The following is an 18,409-nucleotide window of genomic DNA, read 5'->3' as shown; positions in this document are numbered from 1 at the left end:
TGATACTGGTATTTCATATTTGAGAAGTTGATACTTAAATTTTCAGTATGCATTTTGGGATCTTGTTCTCACATATCTCTGTAGAATGCCAGGGTCAGCACTTAAGCGGATGAAAAATTCCTCACATTGTATTGAGGATAAATGTGTTATTACTGATTGCTGGAAAGTAGATAGGCGTAATATTATAACTTTTCTTTTCAAAGTAAGTACATTTTTAATGGTGCAAATATCTTGATGTAGTCATTTGTTTCAATTTTCAAATTGTAACTAAAAATATATAATACTTGAATTTTCTGAAATAACTAAGAGTCAATAAATTACCAGGATTAGATAATAACTGACTGAAAATTGTTTCACACAGCAATAAAAACAAACTCAAATAAGTCAACAACATGGTATAATTATGATTTATTTAAAAGTTATAATAATAATAATAATAATAATAATAATAATATAATAACTTATATTATAGTAACACACATCGTTTTAAATTACATAAAATAAAATAGTAGCTGAGGTGGATAAAACAACATTTTTTGTGTGAAGCCAAATTCATTTTTCGGAATAAAATTATTTTTTAACATTTTTGTATAGTTACACAAAATTTGATGATTAAAAAAAATTGTTTTAAATGTTTTTAACAAATGTTTGCTCTATTTTTTTTTATTGTCAAAAGTCTTGATCTAAAATGAAAAACACTCAAAGTTGCATAATAAACTACATGATAAATAAAAACAAACTAACTTTAAATTAATAAAAAAATCACAGAAGACCCGTACATAATAATAAAAACCTGCACTAGGCACATTATTAATTGTACCGTAGATAAATTATACAGCTAAAATTATTATCAATTATTATGACTTTTTTACAATTTGTATGAATATATTTGATTTTTCAGTAATAATAATAATATGTACCATAACATTACGTATCTATTAAAATGGTATATTATACTTCTAATTTTTGAATAACATAAATTAATCCATCACTATGCATTTATTAAAATATTTGAATAACTCAAATAATAGTATAAATAAGTGAGTAATATTATTTAAATTAATATTATCTTTTGAATAATTAATTTTTATGCTTGAATAGATGATACAATAGATAAAAGTATTAAAATATGAGAACTTTTATAATACTGGATTAAAATATTTAATTGGTTAAAGATTTTTTGTTTAAAAAAAGATTAAAAAGTATTATTAATATTATCACCTTACTAAAGGAGAACTACTGATGAAGTAATCTCAATATATATATATATTTATATAAAGGTAAATAATTATAAAATATGATTTATTTATTGCTGATATCAATTAATAGGTAATAGCTACCAAATGTGTAACAAAAAAATGAATACATCATTATTGCACATTTTAAAGTTACGATTAACAATTTCTCTAAATAATTTAATAATAATATGGTGTTTTTTAAAATATATTTCCTAATATTTTACTAGTAAAAATAAGAACTATAATAACTTCGAACAAATATCGTTAATGCACAAAAGTTTAATAATTTAAACACAAATATAACAACAGAATATTGTTTTTATAAGCAATATTTCCCTTCAGAATTGTATTATTTTGACTAGTTCTGTGGTATGTGTGATTACATATATATTATATATATTTTTTTTACTATTATTTTTTAGCAAATCAATTAGATTTCAACGTTTGAATAACAGTGTTACGGTTGCAATAAATCTAATCATTCAAATCAAAACCCATTATTAATGATACCTGTCCGGCAGCTGTCTGACTTTCATCGAACCATCCGCTCCGCACGAGAAGAGTCTGGCCGACGAGTCCACTTGTAGCTGCGTGACGCCTTGACCGATGTGCTTGAAGAAACTAGAACGAGCGTGTTCGGCGGGGAATGTGTACATCAACTGATGGGTGGATAAATTCCAAATCTGAACAAAAAATTCAAAAAGGGTTGAAAATATTCTTTCACCACGATGACAGCGCGAGTGTAACGCGCGCAAGTTTACTTTGATGTCTCCGTCTGCCGCTCCGGTGCAATAAAATTGTTCGTGCGGGTCGATGGTCATACATTTGAGACACGAATCGTGACCCAAGTAACGGTGTTTAATCGAACCACTACCTCCGCGGACGTCAAATATGCATATGTCACCTTTTCGTCCGCCGGTGACAATTACTTGATGTTGTGGAGCGAATCCGATACACGTCGACCCTTGCTCGTGACACACGAACGCTAACGACGAAATAATAAAAGTAAAAAAAAATCGTAAAACAAACATTTAGCCAAGTCGTTAAGTGTTGAGTGTGATGTTTGAAAAGAATATGTTTCAAAATAATTGTATTGTATTATTACCCGTGACTAGTGACTTTTTGTGCGGCAACAGTGTGTCCCACAATGCAACGTTTCTGTTTTCAGACGAATGGCCGGTCGTGGCGATGAGACTGCACGAACCGAGGAACACAAAGTCACTGGTAACTTTACTATGGCATTGGAATGTCTTAGGAAAAAAATTAAATATGATTAGAATATTATAAGGGTAAAATATAATGATTTGAAAGTCCGGACTCAGTTTTTTACTGCTAGATAAAAAGTTTGAACTTAAATTATTTCAGGTCGGACAAAAATTTATTCGATTCACAAAGACAAAATCAATATTATTTGATTATTATTTCACTTATTTACAATAATGTACAGAATATAATAATAATCATTAAAAAAAATTAAATAATATTAAAATCCTAAGTTCGAAACTAATCATTAATCGTTTCTAAAACTATTACTTATTAACCACATAAAAACAATGTTTTAATTTTGTATTATCAACTTAGAATTTTAGTATTTTTGTTATATTTTTGTATTCACTATTTATGAAATTTGTACGAGTAGTAAGAATAACATATTTGAAATTGAATGTACATGTAATATATATATAATTACTTATTTTTTTAAATTTTAATGTTGTGAATTGAATAATTAGTATTTTTGGACTATTTGTTTTACAGTAAAAATATGTTAGTTCGGAATATTTATCGCACTTTTTGTCCAGGATTCGACGTAGTAGTGACAATTAAAAATTTTGAATTTAAAATATCTAAGAAGTAATATTGTATTATACTTACATAAAATGGTCTGTAGTTGGATGACGTGAGACCGACGTTAAACAGGGATAAATTGCCGTCGCCATCGGCTACACCGAACTTGTTGCCATGTTGAGAAAACCGCACCCTCGTGACTTTTGCAAACGTACCGGCTGCTCGAGGTTCAGCTACTGTTTGAGGATGACCCCATTCCCATATATGCACAGAACCGTCTTGCGAACCCGTCAAATCTAATCGGAATACATTCGTTTTAAATTATTTAATTTTCTATCACATGGTTAATCGAAAATGTCGCGCGAATAAACTGTGTAATGATTTACTAACACACAGGTAACAAAGGATGTGGACATATCCTCCGAATGTTGTCCACGCGGTGCTTCATCACCTAAACAAAAAGAGTAAAAAAGTGAGAAAAAAAACAACTAAAGATCAAATCGTAGTATTAGATAAATAGGCAAAAATATAAATGAATAAAATATATGTACATGTTAAGTATTGTATGGTTAATGATATTTTTTTTACAATGTGTATTTACAACGTTGATGAGGTATTTTTTTTTAAATTGTTTAAGTATGACAAACAGATATTATATTAGCTAACACTTCTAGGATTATTATACGTTGTTGATTGTAACATTTCAAGCATCATCAAGCGACACACAAAAAAATCTTGTCTATTCTACATAAAAAAACAGAAAAAAAATACAAATAAAAAATCCAAACAAGAGCAACTTTATAAATACGGTTGCTCAAATCATGTCGAAGCTCTAAAATGCGCACATATAAAATCATAACAATGGAGAAACACACAGTTTTAAAATTGATTTAAAAAAAAATGTATTTCATCAAATTCAACGCACCGGTCTGAGCAGGAGTCGACTGCGGTCACAGACAAACTGACAGAAACGTGGGTCGTGACAACCGGGGAAATTCAGTCCCTTCATCTGATAGCAATGTGACACACAATAATAATGACAATATTTTAAAAACAAATGATGTATTGTTAAAGCATTTATGCAATTCAAGTAATATTATAATTTTAACTGTGTTTTAGAGATAAGCCTTTTGGGAAAAAAATAAAATCAAAAACAAATAACAAACAAAAAACAAAACAGGCGTACCTCTACACAATATTATAACATTAATTATTATTAATATTTGATTATGTACAATGTTTAGGCAAGTATATATATATTTTTTAAAATAACATACAACATTTTTTTATTATTATTATGTATAAGTAAGATCAGTGAAGTCTATGTTTATAAATTAATAAATTGATTAGAAATAAATAGCTGAAAACAAAATGTAAATGTGAGAGGTAAGTGTTTAAGTTTGTAAGCGTTTGTTCAACATTTTGATAGCTCTTAAGAATTGGGAAGCTTAAAGTATACAAAGCTTTTTATTCTGGCACCTGAAGATATTTGTTGAGAAAATTTAAAAATGATTATTATAGATAATAGATCAAATGTATTGTACACAGAAGAAAAACACGGCAGATGGTAATGTAAGCCCACGCTCGCAACAATTAATAGCCTCTTACCGACATAATATTTTTTGAGCTTTTTATTGCTCTCGTCCCTCCGTCGCTGTAACTTTGTATGCTCTTTTGTTGTACCTTATTACATAGAAAACAAAACATTCACATACTGCACATAACGCTTTGGAATTCACAATTACTATACAATTTAATTTTACTCTTTAGCCCCAATAATCAATGTAATCTTCCATTTGGTTAAAAAAATAGAATGTTGAGAGCTAAAGTACAATGATGACTTACCACAGATGCTCCTCGTCCAGTCTGGCCAGCTATTCCAGTTACACTGGGACTTGTGGGCAGTGGATTAACAATAATGGTACCAGGAGATGTTTGAAGAGGACGATCAATAGACGTTTGAATTACCAAGAAACTAGATGGTTGATGTTCATGATCTCTGTTAATTTAAATCATGGAAAACATGAGTAAAATAAATGTAAATTTTGTGTTAATTAATTTTGACATCCTGGATCAGTTTGTTTTTGAATAAAATATATTTAAAAGTGTATTACTAACCTAGAGAGATTAACAAGGTCAAATTCACATTCATCTTCTAGCCAAGAAGGTGATTCAAGTAACAGTGATATATCCATCTCCTGTATTTCCCGAGGAGTTGCTAGTGCAAGGAGACTACTGTTTGCCTGTAGTACAATTTTGTTTGTAAAATTTAATTTATGTTATGATTGAATTTAAAATAAATACTTACTAAATTAAGACAAAAAGCAGATATTGAATCTTGTTCTTTATGAATAATTCTAACAGGGTCAGGCAAATGTGGGTTAGGCGTTTCACTTCCAGAACATGATTTAACTTCTTGATTCATAGTTGGTAGAGTAGAACTTCCAGCTGCACGTGGTTGACGACTGAATATACTACGAATGAAAAGATCTTGTACAAATTCTTGGCGAACTAAAAAGTTCCATAATCGTCTAGCTGGAGCTGCTGACCCATGACGAGGGCTAAACAAAAATGTAATTAAAAATAAAATATATGAATTTTCAATTTATACAATGTACTTACTGGAATGGAGTATTTGATTTATCTAAAAGCGTTCTATATTTATTAATTGGTGGACCTGTGGTAGCTTGTTCCACAAAACAACCAGGTATATAATCAACAGGTGGAGGCCCTTTGGATTCTAATTCTTCCTTTAGAATCTCTTGCCATTGGCTAACTGCTCTGAGAGTGCCATGTATCAATGGACTGCTAACTGGTAATTCTGAAAAAACAATTGTGTATTTAAGTATTGATTTTATTTGTATAAACTAACAGCATATTGCATATTGTATGAAAGATAAATTTAAATGAATTTTCAAAAATATTTTGTGTTTTCTTAATTACTAATAATTTTAAATGTTAATTCTAGTAAAGCTTCTACTTTTTATATAATTAGCCATTATTAGTAGTTAAATTAATAATATATAATAATAACAAATTGAACACAATTAGAAATTTTCAATATTTTTGATTACCTTGCAGATCAATAGCTGCAACCGTGAGGAACGCATGCAACTGCTCCTGGACTAACTGCATTATTGCTAATCGCATTACCATCCAAGCATAACTGTATGGATTCGAGTGTTCAGTGTTTTCAGTTTTATCAGTTTTACTCTTGTTGTCTTGTGTATTATCAAAAATGTCACAATCTTCATCTTCATCTTCTGATAAATCAGAAACAGCACTGTCTGCCGAATCATAATCTACATCTTGTACTTCGGTAGCCAAATTAGGCTAAAATAAATACAGACATGTGTAATAAATACATAAGTTATAAAATAATATGACAGAATTCAAATGGAAAAAATACCATGTTTTCTTACTTTGTTCAAAAAATATGATATCATAGACATTTCAGGAGGTACAAAATGTTCTCTGTAAGTTGGTTTATCTTCTTTTATAGTGGGTGTACCAGGAGAACCAACAAACTGACCAAGAAGTTTCATATTTAATCGTACTTTTTGTTTAGTTAAGCTTGTAACTGCTGTCCATACACCAATATCACTACTCGCACTATTTTCTCGTTCTAAACTATTAGGCTATAACATTTTTTATAACATTTTAAATAATTTACTCAGTTAAAAATATGAACTAAAAAAATTATAAATTTAACTTACTCTACTTTTGGGAGCTGTAGGTGCAACTTTTAAAAGTTTTTTAACACCACCTCCAAAAAGCGTACTCCATGTATTTTCAGAAAATGTCTGTCCTACTAATCGGTATAATATGTGACAATCACATGTGGCAAATGCATACACTAATAAACCCATATAAGTAGCGACAAAAGCTTCACACAACAAAGTGTTTAACTTTGGTGCATCCTCATCTTTATCATGTGCTAATAATGCCCGTAGGCTTGAAACTCCAGGCCATTTTGAAGGCGGAGTGGTCACTTTGATTGGTTCATCTATACTGTAACGGCGTTTTCTATTTTTAGCTGCAATAAGATGACTACAATACGTTGGATTGTCAGCACCCGATTGATAACTTTCAGCAATTGTGTCACTATCACAGAGGGATTGATAAAAGCAAGCTGACAAAGCCACTGATAGATCCCTCAGAACAAACAAATAACTAAGATCCATTCTTGTCAATAATGGGGGACATCGAATATCAATGACAGTTTGTAACATATCATGTGCTTGAGCCTAAATAACAAAAAGTAACCGTATAATCAAATGTTAATAAATCATAATTTTTTTTTAAATCTTATTGAAAATTATACAAAACTATGTTATGTAATTTACCTGCAGATATCGAACAGGATCAGCTATCACAGTCTTGTTACAAGCAACACTTGCTGATAATAATGGCAAAGTAGTGGGGAACGGCAGAGGTGAGAGTAACTGTTGCTGAGTTTTTTCTTGTTGCAATTCTTGTAATAAAAGAACTAGTTCCATCCGAACTGATGCCAAACCACCACCTCCAGCTCCGTGTAAACTACAATAGCTTAGTAATGTTCTCAAAAGGGTTTCATTTTCTGTGTTAAAAATGTGAACAATGTATAAATATCAAATTTTTAATATTTTACTTAATAACTAATTATAGTACCTTTAAGCCATTTTTTTCTTCTAGCTGCTCTTTGAACCTTTGCTTCAAAATCAATTTTCTCCGCAAGTAAAATATCATGCAAGGTTGGTTTGTCGACAGAATTCTTTAGTGTAGGTGTTGACGTAAATTCCCGATTATCCAAGATCGATGTTTCAAGGCCTCCTTCATCTATACAAAATATATTTTAAGTATTAATTATCATTTATATACACGTAAAAACATGATAAATTATATACTAAATACTTACATTGAACAATCATTGAATCTTTGGAACTATAGTTGCACAAGTGTCGTAAAGCGTCAACTTCTCTTTCGAGCCACAAGTAAAGATGATACCTTAGCTCTCCACCATCTACTTCGTATCCAGTAGCCAAAGTAGATAGTTCTTCCATAAGTATTTTCAGGCAAGCAACAAATTTTAGCTGCTGTGCCATTACATCAAGATTGCATGCTTTTGAATCAGATTTTGATTTTTCACTTTCCATAGATTCTTGTTTGGCAATTTTCTTAGATTCTTCTACTGTTATTTCATCGTCGTCGTCGTCGTCATCATCGTCTTCTTTATCACTCCAGTCCAGTACAAGTTCGTCTTTAGGTTTCACTACCGGTGTAGACCAATCTATTTCCTCAGCACTCACGGCATTGTTTACAACAACATCAAGATTGACAGCTTCTGCGGGTTTTTGCTCTAAGTCATAATGTGTTAAGATGCCTGTATCTATACGAATGTCACGACTTCGGGTAGGCGTACTGACCAAACCTTGATAAAATAATGGTAAATTGTAAATAAATTGACAAATATCACATTAAAAAATAGTTTTTTAGTATTTTGTTAAGTACAATTCAATAATATTTGTATAGTTATTATTTTAACATATTACGTTAATAATATTGTATTGTTTATTAGCGTAGAATGGTCAAGAATGTCTATGAGCATTAACGAATATTAGACGTATAAGGCGTGTGTAAATATGTTATATGTATCTTATACCTACTACCTAACTCAAGAAGATCACTGATTATGTAATGGTTATTATTAGGGCTCGGAAGATTTAGGAGTTGCGTATTGTACTATATGCTCTCAATCTATAGTAGACCAAGCAAGAAATCTTAATAACTTTATTATTATGGTAAGTTTAAAAATCAAAAATTTAAAATGTATAGTTGCATATTTAATATTTTCTAAAAAAATTGATTTTTTAACTCACGTATTTTAAATAATATTGAGTGTAAAACTTAATATTATTTTATGTAGGTATTTATTGTCATAGTCGCAGTCAAATTGCGATAATGGTGCGATGTGTATTTAATCTATAACGCACTAATATATCGAAATCTTATCTTATCGTTAAGATTAAGATAAAAATAATATATTTTTATATTAAATTTAATTAAAATATAAAAAAATATACAAAAGTTTTTTGTAAGATAGGCAACAGTCTATTTTTTTCAATCTAGATTTTGAGATGTAAATCGATTAATTTAATGCACTTCGTTAGTAGACGGATAAATGATGTATCCGTATTTTTGCAAAGTTCTAACTGCATGCTACAAATATAAAAAAAATACTGATAATACTTTTACTAAATAGTACCTAGAGAAGCTATCTAGTTCCATATTATATACAACTTTCAATTTTAGTAGGTACATTGTATACATAATAATTATTTTATATTAAAAAATAATAGTTTATATTTATATTCCTACAAACTTAAAGCTTAACATAATATTATGACGACGTGTAGGCGAATGATGACTACAATGTCAATCTTATCTAATGACAGATATAATGCCTATTATAATATTATGTATGTACAGTAAAGTACATAATAAATAATAATTTGTATAAATGATTTAATCCTTAAACGTTGTGAACGATATTATACACCAACAAAATAACTACAGTTAAAGAATATATTTTATACTTAACCGTCTTTATCAACATTTTCTGTTTCATTAGCTTATTAACTGTCAAATTAGTAATAGAATAACGGTAACCAACACTTTACCTGTTACATATTATATAATCGTAAGTACCAATGTACATTTTTATTTGGCGAATTAGTCAATATTTTTTTTTTTTATAAAGAATACCTAAATATTAAAAAACTAAGTATAAAATTCAAAATACATATACAATATACATATATGAATATTGGTATTTAATAATAACTAACGATTTTAATGAAAGGGTAATATCGATAATAATGATAAAAACGGGATGCCTAACGGGATTGAAAATTATCAATTGAATTTTACTATCTGCAAAATATAGCTTTTGGGGGGTACCTATATATTATTACGGATTAACCGATTAAGGTTTAAATTATAAGTTGACAATGTTGGAAAATCTTTTGATAATACTCTGAATATACAATGTGGTTTAAATTAACCATATTGAAATGGAACTAGGATAAAACCAATCTACTGTACCTATATATTTATAAAAGTATAATTAATAGTAAGGACGCAATTGTGTAGTTGTTTCGATAAACCTGGGACATAACATTCGTGTGCTGCTCAAATAATATGCTGACGAAAAATGATCGATAGCCAAATCGATTATTTTATTATTTAGTGACTGGTAGGTACTATGGGTCGCCTAGGCAGGGCTGAGCCATAGTTTAAAACAAAATCCAACAATAGCGCAAAAATTCTAACAGAATATTTTAATTATTTAAAATATTTTCAACATGTTGGCGTATCTAAAAATCCATTTGAAAGTGCAGCTTTAGTTACACGAAGTTTGAGTAAACGGACAATGATACTGGTAAGTCGTATATAGGTATTTGATATTTTTTGTAATAAATATTTATAATTATACCTTGAAAATAATGATCCTAAGTACCTTTATTAGCATATTATATATTATTATTATTATGTATGGCTACTATTTAAGAGGTAACTCAGTAACTGGTAATTAATATATAATTGAATATATCAGTAGATGATCTTAAATTATTTTTCTTAAGTCTTATTATTTATATAAGTAGGTACTTATATATTTGTTTACAAATAATATTATTATAATTTGTATCAATAACACTATTTTGTTTAGATCGGATATACTTATAGGTATTATATTTTCTTATTTAAGATTTAAAATACATATTTTTTTTAATTTGGGTAAATGGATCGTGGAAGCAGTAAATTTATGATAAATTGTTACCTAATATTTTTATTTTCACATGAGCAACTAAAAAAGTAAAGATATATATTTTTCTTTTATTAGTCTTAACCATTGGAAATTATATTTTGTGAGGGGAATTACGATTGGTTGAGGAACGCGTTACACATGTGTATGTGGGGCGGGATTCGTCGAAAGAAACCCGGATGGTCGCGACTCTGGACGATGCTTGATTCGCAACACACATTATAGTGGCAAACCATCGCACCATATCAGGTCATTATATAGTTATATAATATGTACGTATAAATTAAATATTAATGTAATATAGTAGAAAACGTATTTGAGGGAAGCGAGAAAAAAATTTTTAGTCGGAAAATTAATAGATCTACCCCCCCCCCCTCCATGAATTGTTGTTCGGGACGGCCCTGTTACCTACAATTCAAAATAAATTTAACACAATATGTTTTTTATAATAAGAGTGCTTATATGTCATTTTAGTCATTAACCAAGGAGAATACGTGAAAAACATTTGAAAACTTTTGTAGTCTTGTAAATATTGATCGAATACAAATATGATGATAGCCTATAAAATATACATTGTTGTCAAATTAATGATCCAACACTATGGGTCATTAGGTCAAGCGTTTGATTCTTATGTTATGGAGAGAAGGGGGTTACTAAGTATTTTCGATAGAAAAATGAAACACATGTGGAGGGGTTTCGGATTGTACGAACCTTTCCAACCATTATAGCGATAAATTATTACAACAAGCATATTATAGGATAAATAATTATACTTAAGAAACAATAATCAATCGAAATACGTATATACGATCACGCAGCGATTGATGAATTTTCCGTCTAGAAAAATATTATTATGTGTTTATGATTAGTGATTACACGGACTTGGATCACGAATGCGTCTATATATTATTCTGTTTACACAATTAACCCAGTGTCTACATATTATTGACTTTAGTGACGTAGATACTGATGTCTCCAGAATCGATAACATTCTACCATAACTTTTACTCTAGCCGAACAATCTAAAAATCATTGAGATCGAGTTTACGTTTGTATAATATAATACAGTATATAGGTACTATAATATACATTGTAGAAATGTTTTTTAGTTCTGAATTCAACATATAATTGGGTACTATGGGTATAATACTTTTATAGGGAACGTCCTATTCTAAGAATTAATATTATTTTAAAACATTGACTTGTATTCATACACATAATAATAAGAATAATATATGAATGTATACTAATAACGGGATACATGTGATTACTGCAATTAGTTATAATTTAAGTCATTAAAAACCTTTTGTGTTTACGGATTAGTTTGCCTATTGTATAATTGTACTAAAGTAATCAATTTATTAATTTATCTTATCATTTTATACTAAATTAATTAGTTTAAGGAGCTGATCGGAGCGATTTGAATCATATTGGATTAGTTCAACAATGATGCGAGTATTTTTTATCTGTCATTAGTTTATCACTCATAGGATAAAAGAAGTAAAATGTTCTGGTCTTAAAGTTTGATGAAAAAAAAAATTAAATACTTTTCAAAAAATTCGGGGAAAAATATGTTAAAATATTTTATGTTTTTATCTAGGTACGTCAAAAAGCTTGAAAACTAAATTCATAGTTCTTCATAGCAATTTATAAGTATAAAAAATACACGGTAGTTTTTTGTAAGCGTTTGAAAATGAAATGCTAACGCTAACACATTCTTAAAATGTTGAAAATTATTATGGTGTTACAAATTCACAAACAAATTTATAGGTCAGGCTTGATCATTTTTATAGGGTTCCTCACATAAGTAATCTTACAGAGCTTCAAAAATATTGCATAAAATGTTTTGGTAAATTTCTTGTAAAATGTTGTAAGTTAAATATTTGAACAAAAAATAATGATTATTAGGACTTGAAACTTTTCACTTAATTTATTTTTCTCATATCTTATACACGTTAAAACCTCCGTATATTTAGTATTCATCACATTGTTGACATTTTAAACCTACGAGTTTGTTACAATGTCAATTATTGTTATCGCTATTATCATTAATTATAATTACTATCAATAAAAGTATAACATTTAAAACCGAAGCTACTACTATTTAACTGAACATAATTTTATTGATAGAATACGTTTTGTATTTTTTATTTTAAAATAACATACTTTTAGATAACTTTTTCAAATCATAAAAAAGTATCTAAACATTACATTGCTGTTATAATTTATAGGTAATTAGGAAACTTTTTTATGCTGTTATAAATACAATTTTGATATAACTAAACATTAACTCAATTTATTTTAGTGATAATATATTATGTTTGTTTTTGTTATAATAACTAATAATTAATGATGGAAAGTTTAATAATTAAAAGATGTAATAATATTATGTATAATAATACGCGATAAGAGAAAGTAAGTGCAAGTTAATTTTTAATGAAATTTCATGTACCTACCATTATTCTATTCACTTGAATAAGTATATCCTCATAGTTCATATAATGTATTAATTATACCATTTATAATTAGTATAAAATATTGTGAAATCCGTATTAACATTTTGCAAGTGGTTTTGATTAAAATCATTCAAAGTTTGATTTAAAATCATTTTCAATTCTAATACAATATTATATGTTTAAAAGTGTAAGTGATGCAAACACTCTCAGTGGCATATATGCCACATTAGAATAGTGACATCTGGGTCACGAACTTATGCCCCACCCCAAAATGACAGGTTAGATTAAACATTTTAACATAGCTTAAAAATCATTAATATATTTATACTAACGTTTATCGTTTTATTATTTAATTTAATACAAATAACATTAATGGATATGTATGTATTGAATAGTATTAATAAATTCGAATACTTACAAATATCCAAATCATATTAATATTATATTATAGAATAAAAATAATAGCTAATATAAAGCAATATATCAGCAACGATTGAATTTGTTATCTAACAATATGTTATTGATGATGGTTTAGGGTAGAACATGATTAAATATACTTAGGCATAGGGTAGAACACATCATTATATTTTATAATTATAAGTATTCACGGCCCACGGGAGGCCATAAATACTCAGTAGTTCGTTTTTTTGTCATTTTTAAATTTTGAATTAATCTTACAATATACTTCACAGTTAAGAGGATGTCAGTCGTCAGTGTATTATTTGTTTTCTCCTTGGCGATCGAGTAATATAGAAAATTAAATTAAAATTATATTTTAAGTTTAATAGAACCAATACCCGAGAACTTAAATATTACAGATAATTAACCAATAATTAAACTTAGTTAAGAACATTATCCGTGAACCTACTTTGGATTTTATTATACTTCAATTTGAATTACAAGTAAATAAAAAATTACTATTTAAAAATGCTCATACATAAATCCCGAAAAAATTTAATATAATAAAAATGTCAACAGATAAAGTACATAACTTTAGGTTTGATGATAGGTAAATTCATTTTCATATAATATTTAATGACAAATATAAGTTGGGTACTGTTAAAAGCAAATTTTCTGTATTGTGCTTGGGTCAGTGAAAGAAAACAAATAGTACATATTATATTACGCGCGAATAATTTTTAATAATATGAGTTTTATTTAAATAAAACAGAATTGTAGTAGTTTTCCTTCCAAATGAAACAAGTCGTTATAAAAAATTCAGCAATTGACTGATTCATCAACAAGGTTATACATGATAACTATACAGTGATTTATTGCAATTAAAAAATTACTATACGACACTTCAAATCTATTTCTATGTTATAATTTCTTATATTATTATAATTATAAAATGTATAATCAAATAAAATATATTCGATTAAAATGTAGTCACTACATTGTCGGTCAACAGTACGTTGTGCAAATATTAAAAGGTATGTTTTCTTATATTTATCACTGCGCATATATATTTATAGCGAATTCCTGTACAACAATTATAGTTTATAGAGAATTGTTATAATTCAAAATAAACGAGAGTACATTTCCTGTAATCTTATACAATATCACTATTCATTTTTAGAAATATAATTCAATTAATTTAATCAGAACAATTATAGAAATTTAAGATATTAATAAACTATAAGCATAAATTAAAACACAGAGCACTAAAATTGATGGGTTTTAAGGGTAATTATTTTTTTTGCGATGAGTATTAAATATTAATTATCCAAAACCTCGGTATATTATTAATCTGTTAATTTTTAAAAATTTAAAAACTTATCTAATACGCCAGAGCATGAGGTACGCAAGACCTGTTTTATTCAAGGACAATGTAGTATAGAAGACACGTAGAGTTGACTTCCAGAGGTAGTCACATAAACGAGGTCGAACGGTGAACATAGCCACTCTCTAATATGATGTTCATATGATATTTATTAATCAAATAATTTAAAATAGTTTTTTAACTCGTACGTTGTATACTTAAACTTTTTAGTAAAATAATCCGTGGAATTAAAACTTTTTTAAACAATAATGGAAACTTTGGAAAAATATTTTAAAGTTACTGCTCAACAAGAGTATGAAAAAAATCCACAATTATCTGCCGCAGATGTAGAAGAGCTTCTCAAGTGGAGTAATGAAAATATAAATTTATATGGAAAATTGATTGGTGAGTGCTTGAAATTTTATTCAATATTTAAATATTATTTTAATTTTTTGTAACTTATATTTTAAATAAGTTTCATAAATGAAATAACGTAATATATCATAAAAATACATGGAACAAATCTTTCGAAAAAATAATATTTTGACTTAAAGGTGAAGGTCAATAACAAATTTTTCAACAATAAACTTTATATCAGAAAAAAAATCATACATCGTTCACACGTAATAAAATGTCTTTATATATTTGTAAACAATAATGTAATTAATATTTTATAGTATGTACTCATGAATATTTTTTTTATGTAAAACACATTTTTTCATATCATATATTATGCCAAAATGTATATAATAACATATTGACACGTACAATTTACCATAATGTATTCTACTAAATATTTTAAAGGATATTTTAAACAATCATCACATATTTTTTATTTTTAGTAAATATTATTTGTGACACGTACCTACTTACATCATTTGTGTGTAATTTAGAGTTAATCATCAATTATTTTTTATATATTAGCTTAAAATTTCAAGTAGGTAATAAAAAAAAATATTGCATTTTTATTGTCAATTGGTTTTTCTGTGAAAATTTATTATATTTATGGTCCAGAAAACATAAATACATTGATAAATATTGCACTTATAGCCTGTTATACCGATATATATATAAATAGTATTTACTTTTAATTCATTTAAACAGATTTAATGAATATTAAGATTTTTAGATTGCTAAATATTTTCAATAATTACACATTACATATTAAGAAATTAACATCTTATTATTTTCTACAGATCTTCAGATTATTATGTTTTTGCACGCGTGTAACTACGATAAAGAGTATGCAAAAAAGGTAATAAGTCAATGCTATAATTTACGGGCTAAGAAGTGCACACCTTTCTTTACGGCAAGAGATCCTGCACATCCTTTCAATCAAAAACAATTAGATGTTGTGTAAGTAAGCATAATAAATTGTATTACGATAACTGTTTTATTTTGATAATCTATACAAATAATAACCAAAGTTTAATGATTGTTCAGTAATATAAACATAATTCCTGACGAAGAAAATCAATACAGTTATATATGGTCGCAACTCAAAATTGTGGATGCTTCACAATATTTTCCAACCGTGGCATCAAAATTAACTTTTATGGCCATCGAACTTGATCAAATCGAATACGGTACTAAGTCAGGGTACAGAATGGTACTGGATTCGAATCATTTCAGCTTAAGTCACGCATTACGTTACTCCCTATCAAATGCAAGAAGTCTAATGACATACGTGCAGGTAAAATTCAACTAATTTTTTTTTAACCAAATTTTATATTATACTACCTACTACGATTTGTACTTTTAGGAAGGCACACCTTTTGTGATTGATAAAATTTATATTCTCAACGTCACCTCGGGAACTGAAAGAATATATTCAATGTTGAAACCGTTTATGAGCGCTTCATTAATAAATAAAGTAAAAGACATACCTAAATAAATACAATTTTATAATTGTTTAAGTTCTCAAAATCTATTTTTATTGCAGATTATAATAAAATCAGCTTCGAAGACAAGTGATTTTATAAAAACATTGCCACAAACAATCGTGCCTAAAGACTATGGTGGCCTTGCACCGATTATGAAGGAAACCAATGGTAAATTCAGGTTTTTCAAGTTTTAGTAAATATTTGTTGACAAATGTTGTTTGATGTTTATAGAAATCTTAAAACAAAAATTATTGGATAATCGCAATTACTTTTTGGATGAAGAAAAATTTAGAAATGGTAGTGTTAAAGATGAAGTAGATACAACAGTTGGTGAAGATGACAAGGATGATATAAATTCTTTTAAAAATTTAAGCATTGATTAAACTTATTTTAAATATTATATTATATTTTTCTAACTTAACTTTTTCATCTAAACAATTTAAATGCATAGATACTATAAAAAATATTGTTACTTATTGATCAAGATATATTTCATTTTTTCAATGAATATTTAGCTGTTATGTATGTTATGTATTGTAATAAATTTTCATGTTGTAATAAAATGGGTCTTAAATTTATAAATATCGGAGGTTAAGTGTTATTTAACAAACCTTTATTTTAATTTTTTATAAAAATATACAAATAATAATATAACATGTTTATTATGACTTATGGCTGTATAATGTATAATAAATATCTGAAAATAGTATGAAAGGCAAATATAACTAGGCAGAAATGCATAAAATGAAACATACAATAATTATTAATTTGTTATGGAAACTTGAGTTTCTTTAAAATATTTTTCTCCTCACTCGCTTTTGAAGAACTTTATATTTATAGTAGGTATACTAAATCGGGCATTTATTTAATAGTGGGAAGCTTGTTAAATACTAATTGAGCACTTGGTGGTAAATATGTATAGAAAAGGTACATAAGTACCTACATAACTTTACAATTTTTTTCCTTTAAACTTATAAATTTTTTGACTATTATAATTTTGTATAAATTCTAGCCATAGTATATATTTTATACAGACATTTATTAATATTTCATCTTAAACTCTTAAACGAAAATAAAAAATTATAACTTTGATAGATAAAATATAAAGTATATAGTATTATTTTCCTTAGTTTTAAAATAAAATTTAAGAAAATGCCAAATACTGTGCATACTATTTTACTATCTATTATCTTTTAGCCAGTAAACGTCTATAACATTATATTTTATAATCAATTTTTACATACAAATAAAATTCATAATATGATAACCTATTAAGTACTGAGAATATGTAATAATAATTTAATTTAATTGAAAAAGGTAACTTATCTGATAGAGGCCCAAGTTTTATAATTTTAAGAGGGTCTTTCAGTACTGATGCCCCAGAAGACCAGTATGAGCCTGCCTCTCCTAAATTACATTTTGGTAAATTGGTAGCTATATAAAATTAGGTAGGTAGATTTTAAATAAATGATAGTAATCAC

At 27.6% G+C, this 18,409-nt stretch overlaps 2 protein-coding genes across 6 annotated transcripts in view; one reads left to right on the top strand and one right to left on the bottom strand.

The window, feature by feature from the left end:
* Positions 1-380: 380 nt before the first annotated feature.
* The window catches only part of LOC114127939 (dmX-like protein 2), a 30,651-nt gene continuing 12,622 nt past the window's right edge, over positions 381-18,409 (bottom strand). Inside the window, exons 32-48 of one of the 3 annotated variants that reach the window (XM_027992310.2) lie at positions 7,921-8,433; positions 7,674-7,841; positions 7,370-7,602; positions 6,740-7,270; positions 6,446-6,661; positions 6,098-6,356; positions 5,646-5,844; positions 5,332-5,584; positions 5,142-5,266; positions 4,869-5,022; positions 4,632-4,706; positions 3,949-4,032; positions 3,414-3,474; positions 3,111-3,319; positions 2,344-2,488; positions 2,000-2,223; positions 381-1,921 (exon numbers count right to left, since the gene is read on the bottom strand). In XM_027992310.2, coding sequence (XP_027848111.2) covers positions 1,739-1,921; positions 2,000-2,223; positions 2,344-2,488; positions 3,111-3,319; positions 3,414-3,474; positions 3,949-4,032; positions 4,632-4,706; positions 4,869-5,022; positions 5,142-5,266; positions 5,332-5,584; positions 5,646-5,844; positions 6,098-6,356; positions 6,446-6,661; positions 6,740-7,270; positions 7,370-7,602; positions 7,674-7,841; positions 7,921-8,433 — 3,632 coding nt within the window. In that variant the 3' untranslated portion in view covers positions 381-1,738. The remainder of the gene's footprint in view (positions 1,922-1,999; positions 2,224-2,343; positions 2,489-3,110; positions 3,320-3,413; positions 3,475-3,948; positions 4,033-4,631; positions 4,707-4,868; positions 5,023-5,141; positions 5,267-5,331; positions 5,585-5,645; positions 5,845-6,097; positions 6,357-6,445; positions 6,662-6,739; positions 7,271-7,369; positions 7,603-7,673; positions 7,842-7,920; positions 8,434-18,409) is intronic. The other 2 variants (XM_027992312.2, XM_027992311.2) reach the window with 2 other exon arrangements.
* Positions 14,610-17,510, top strand: LOC114127940 (alpha-tocopherol transfer protein-like). Of its 3 annotated transcripts, XM_050198471.1 has the most exons (7): positions 14,610-14,716; positions 15,277-15,450; positions 16,242-16,401; positions 16,489-16,738; positions 16,808-16,918; positions 16,988-17,096; positions 17,160-17,510. In XM_050198471.1, the coding sequence occupies exons 2-7, from the start codon at positions 15,315-15,317 to the stop codon at positions 17,309-17,311; spliced, it is 918 nt and encodes a 305-aa protein (XP_050054428.1). In that variant the 5' UTR covers positions 14,610-14,716; positions 15,277-15,314; the 3' UTR covers positions 17,312-17,510. The 3 variants fall into 3 exon arrangements, with proteins under 3 accessions (XP_050054428.1, XP_027848116.1, XP_050054430.1); XM_027992315.2 differs by lacking the exon at positions 14,610-14,716 and having other exon boundaries at positions 15,145-15,450; XM_050198473.1 differs by lacking the exons at positions 14,610-14,716; positions 15,277-15,450 and adding an exon at positions 15,869-15,982.

The sequence above is a fragment of the Aphis gossypii genome, chromosome 1 (genome assembly GCF_020184175.1).
Source record: "Aphis gossypii isolate Hap1 chromosome 1, ASM2018417v2, whole genome shotgun sequence".
NCBI classification, from domain to species: Eukaryota; Metazoa; Arthropoda; class Insecta; order Hemiptera; family Aphididae; genus Aphis; species Aphis gossypii.
This window is presented reverse-complemented; position numbering and strand designations above follow the sequence as displayed.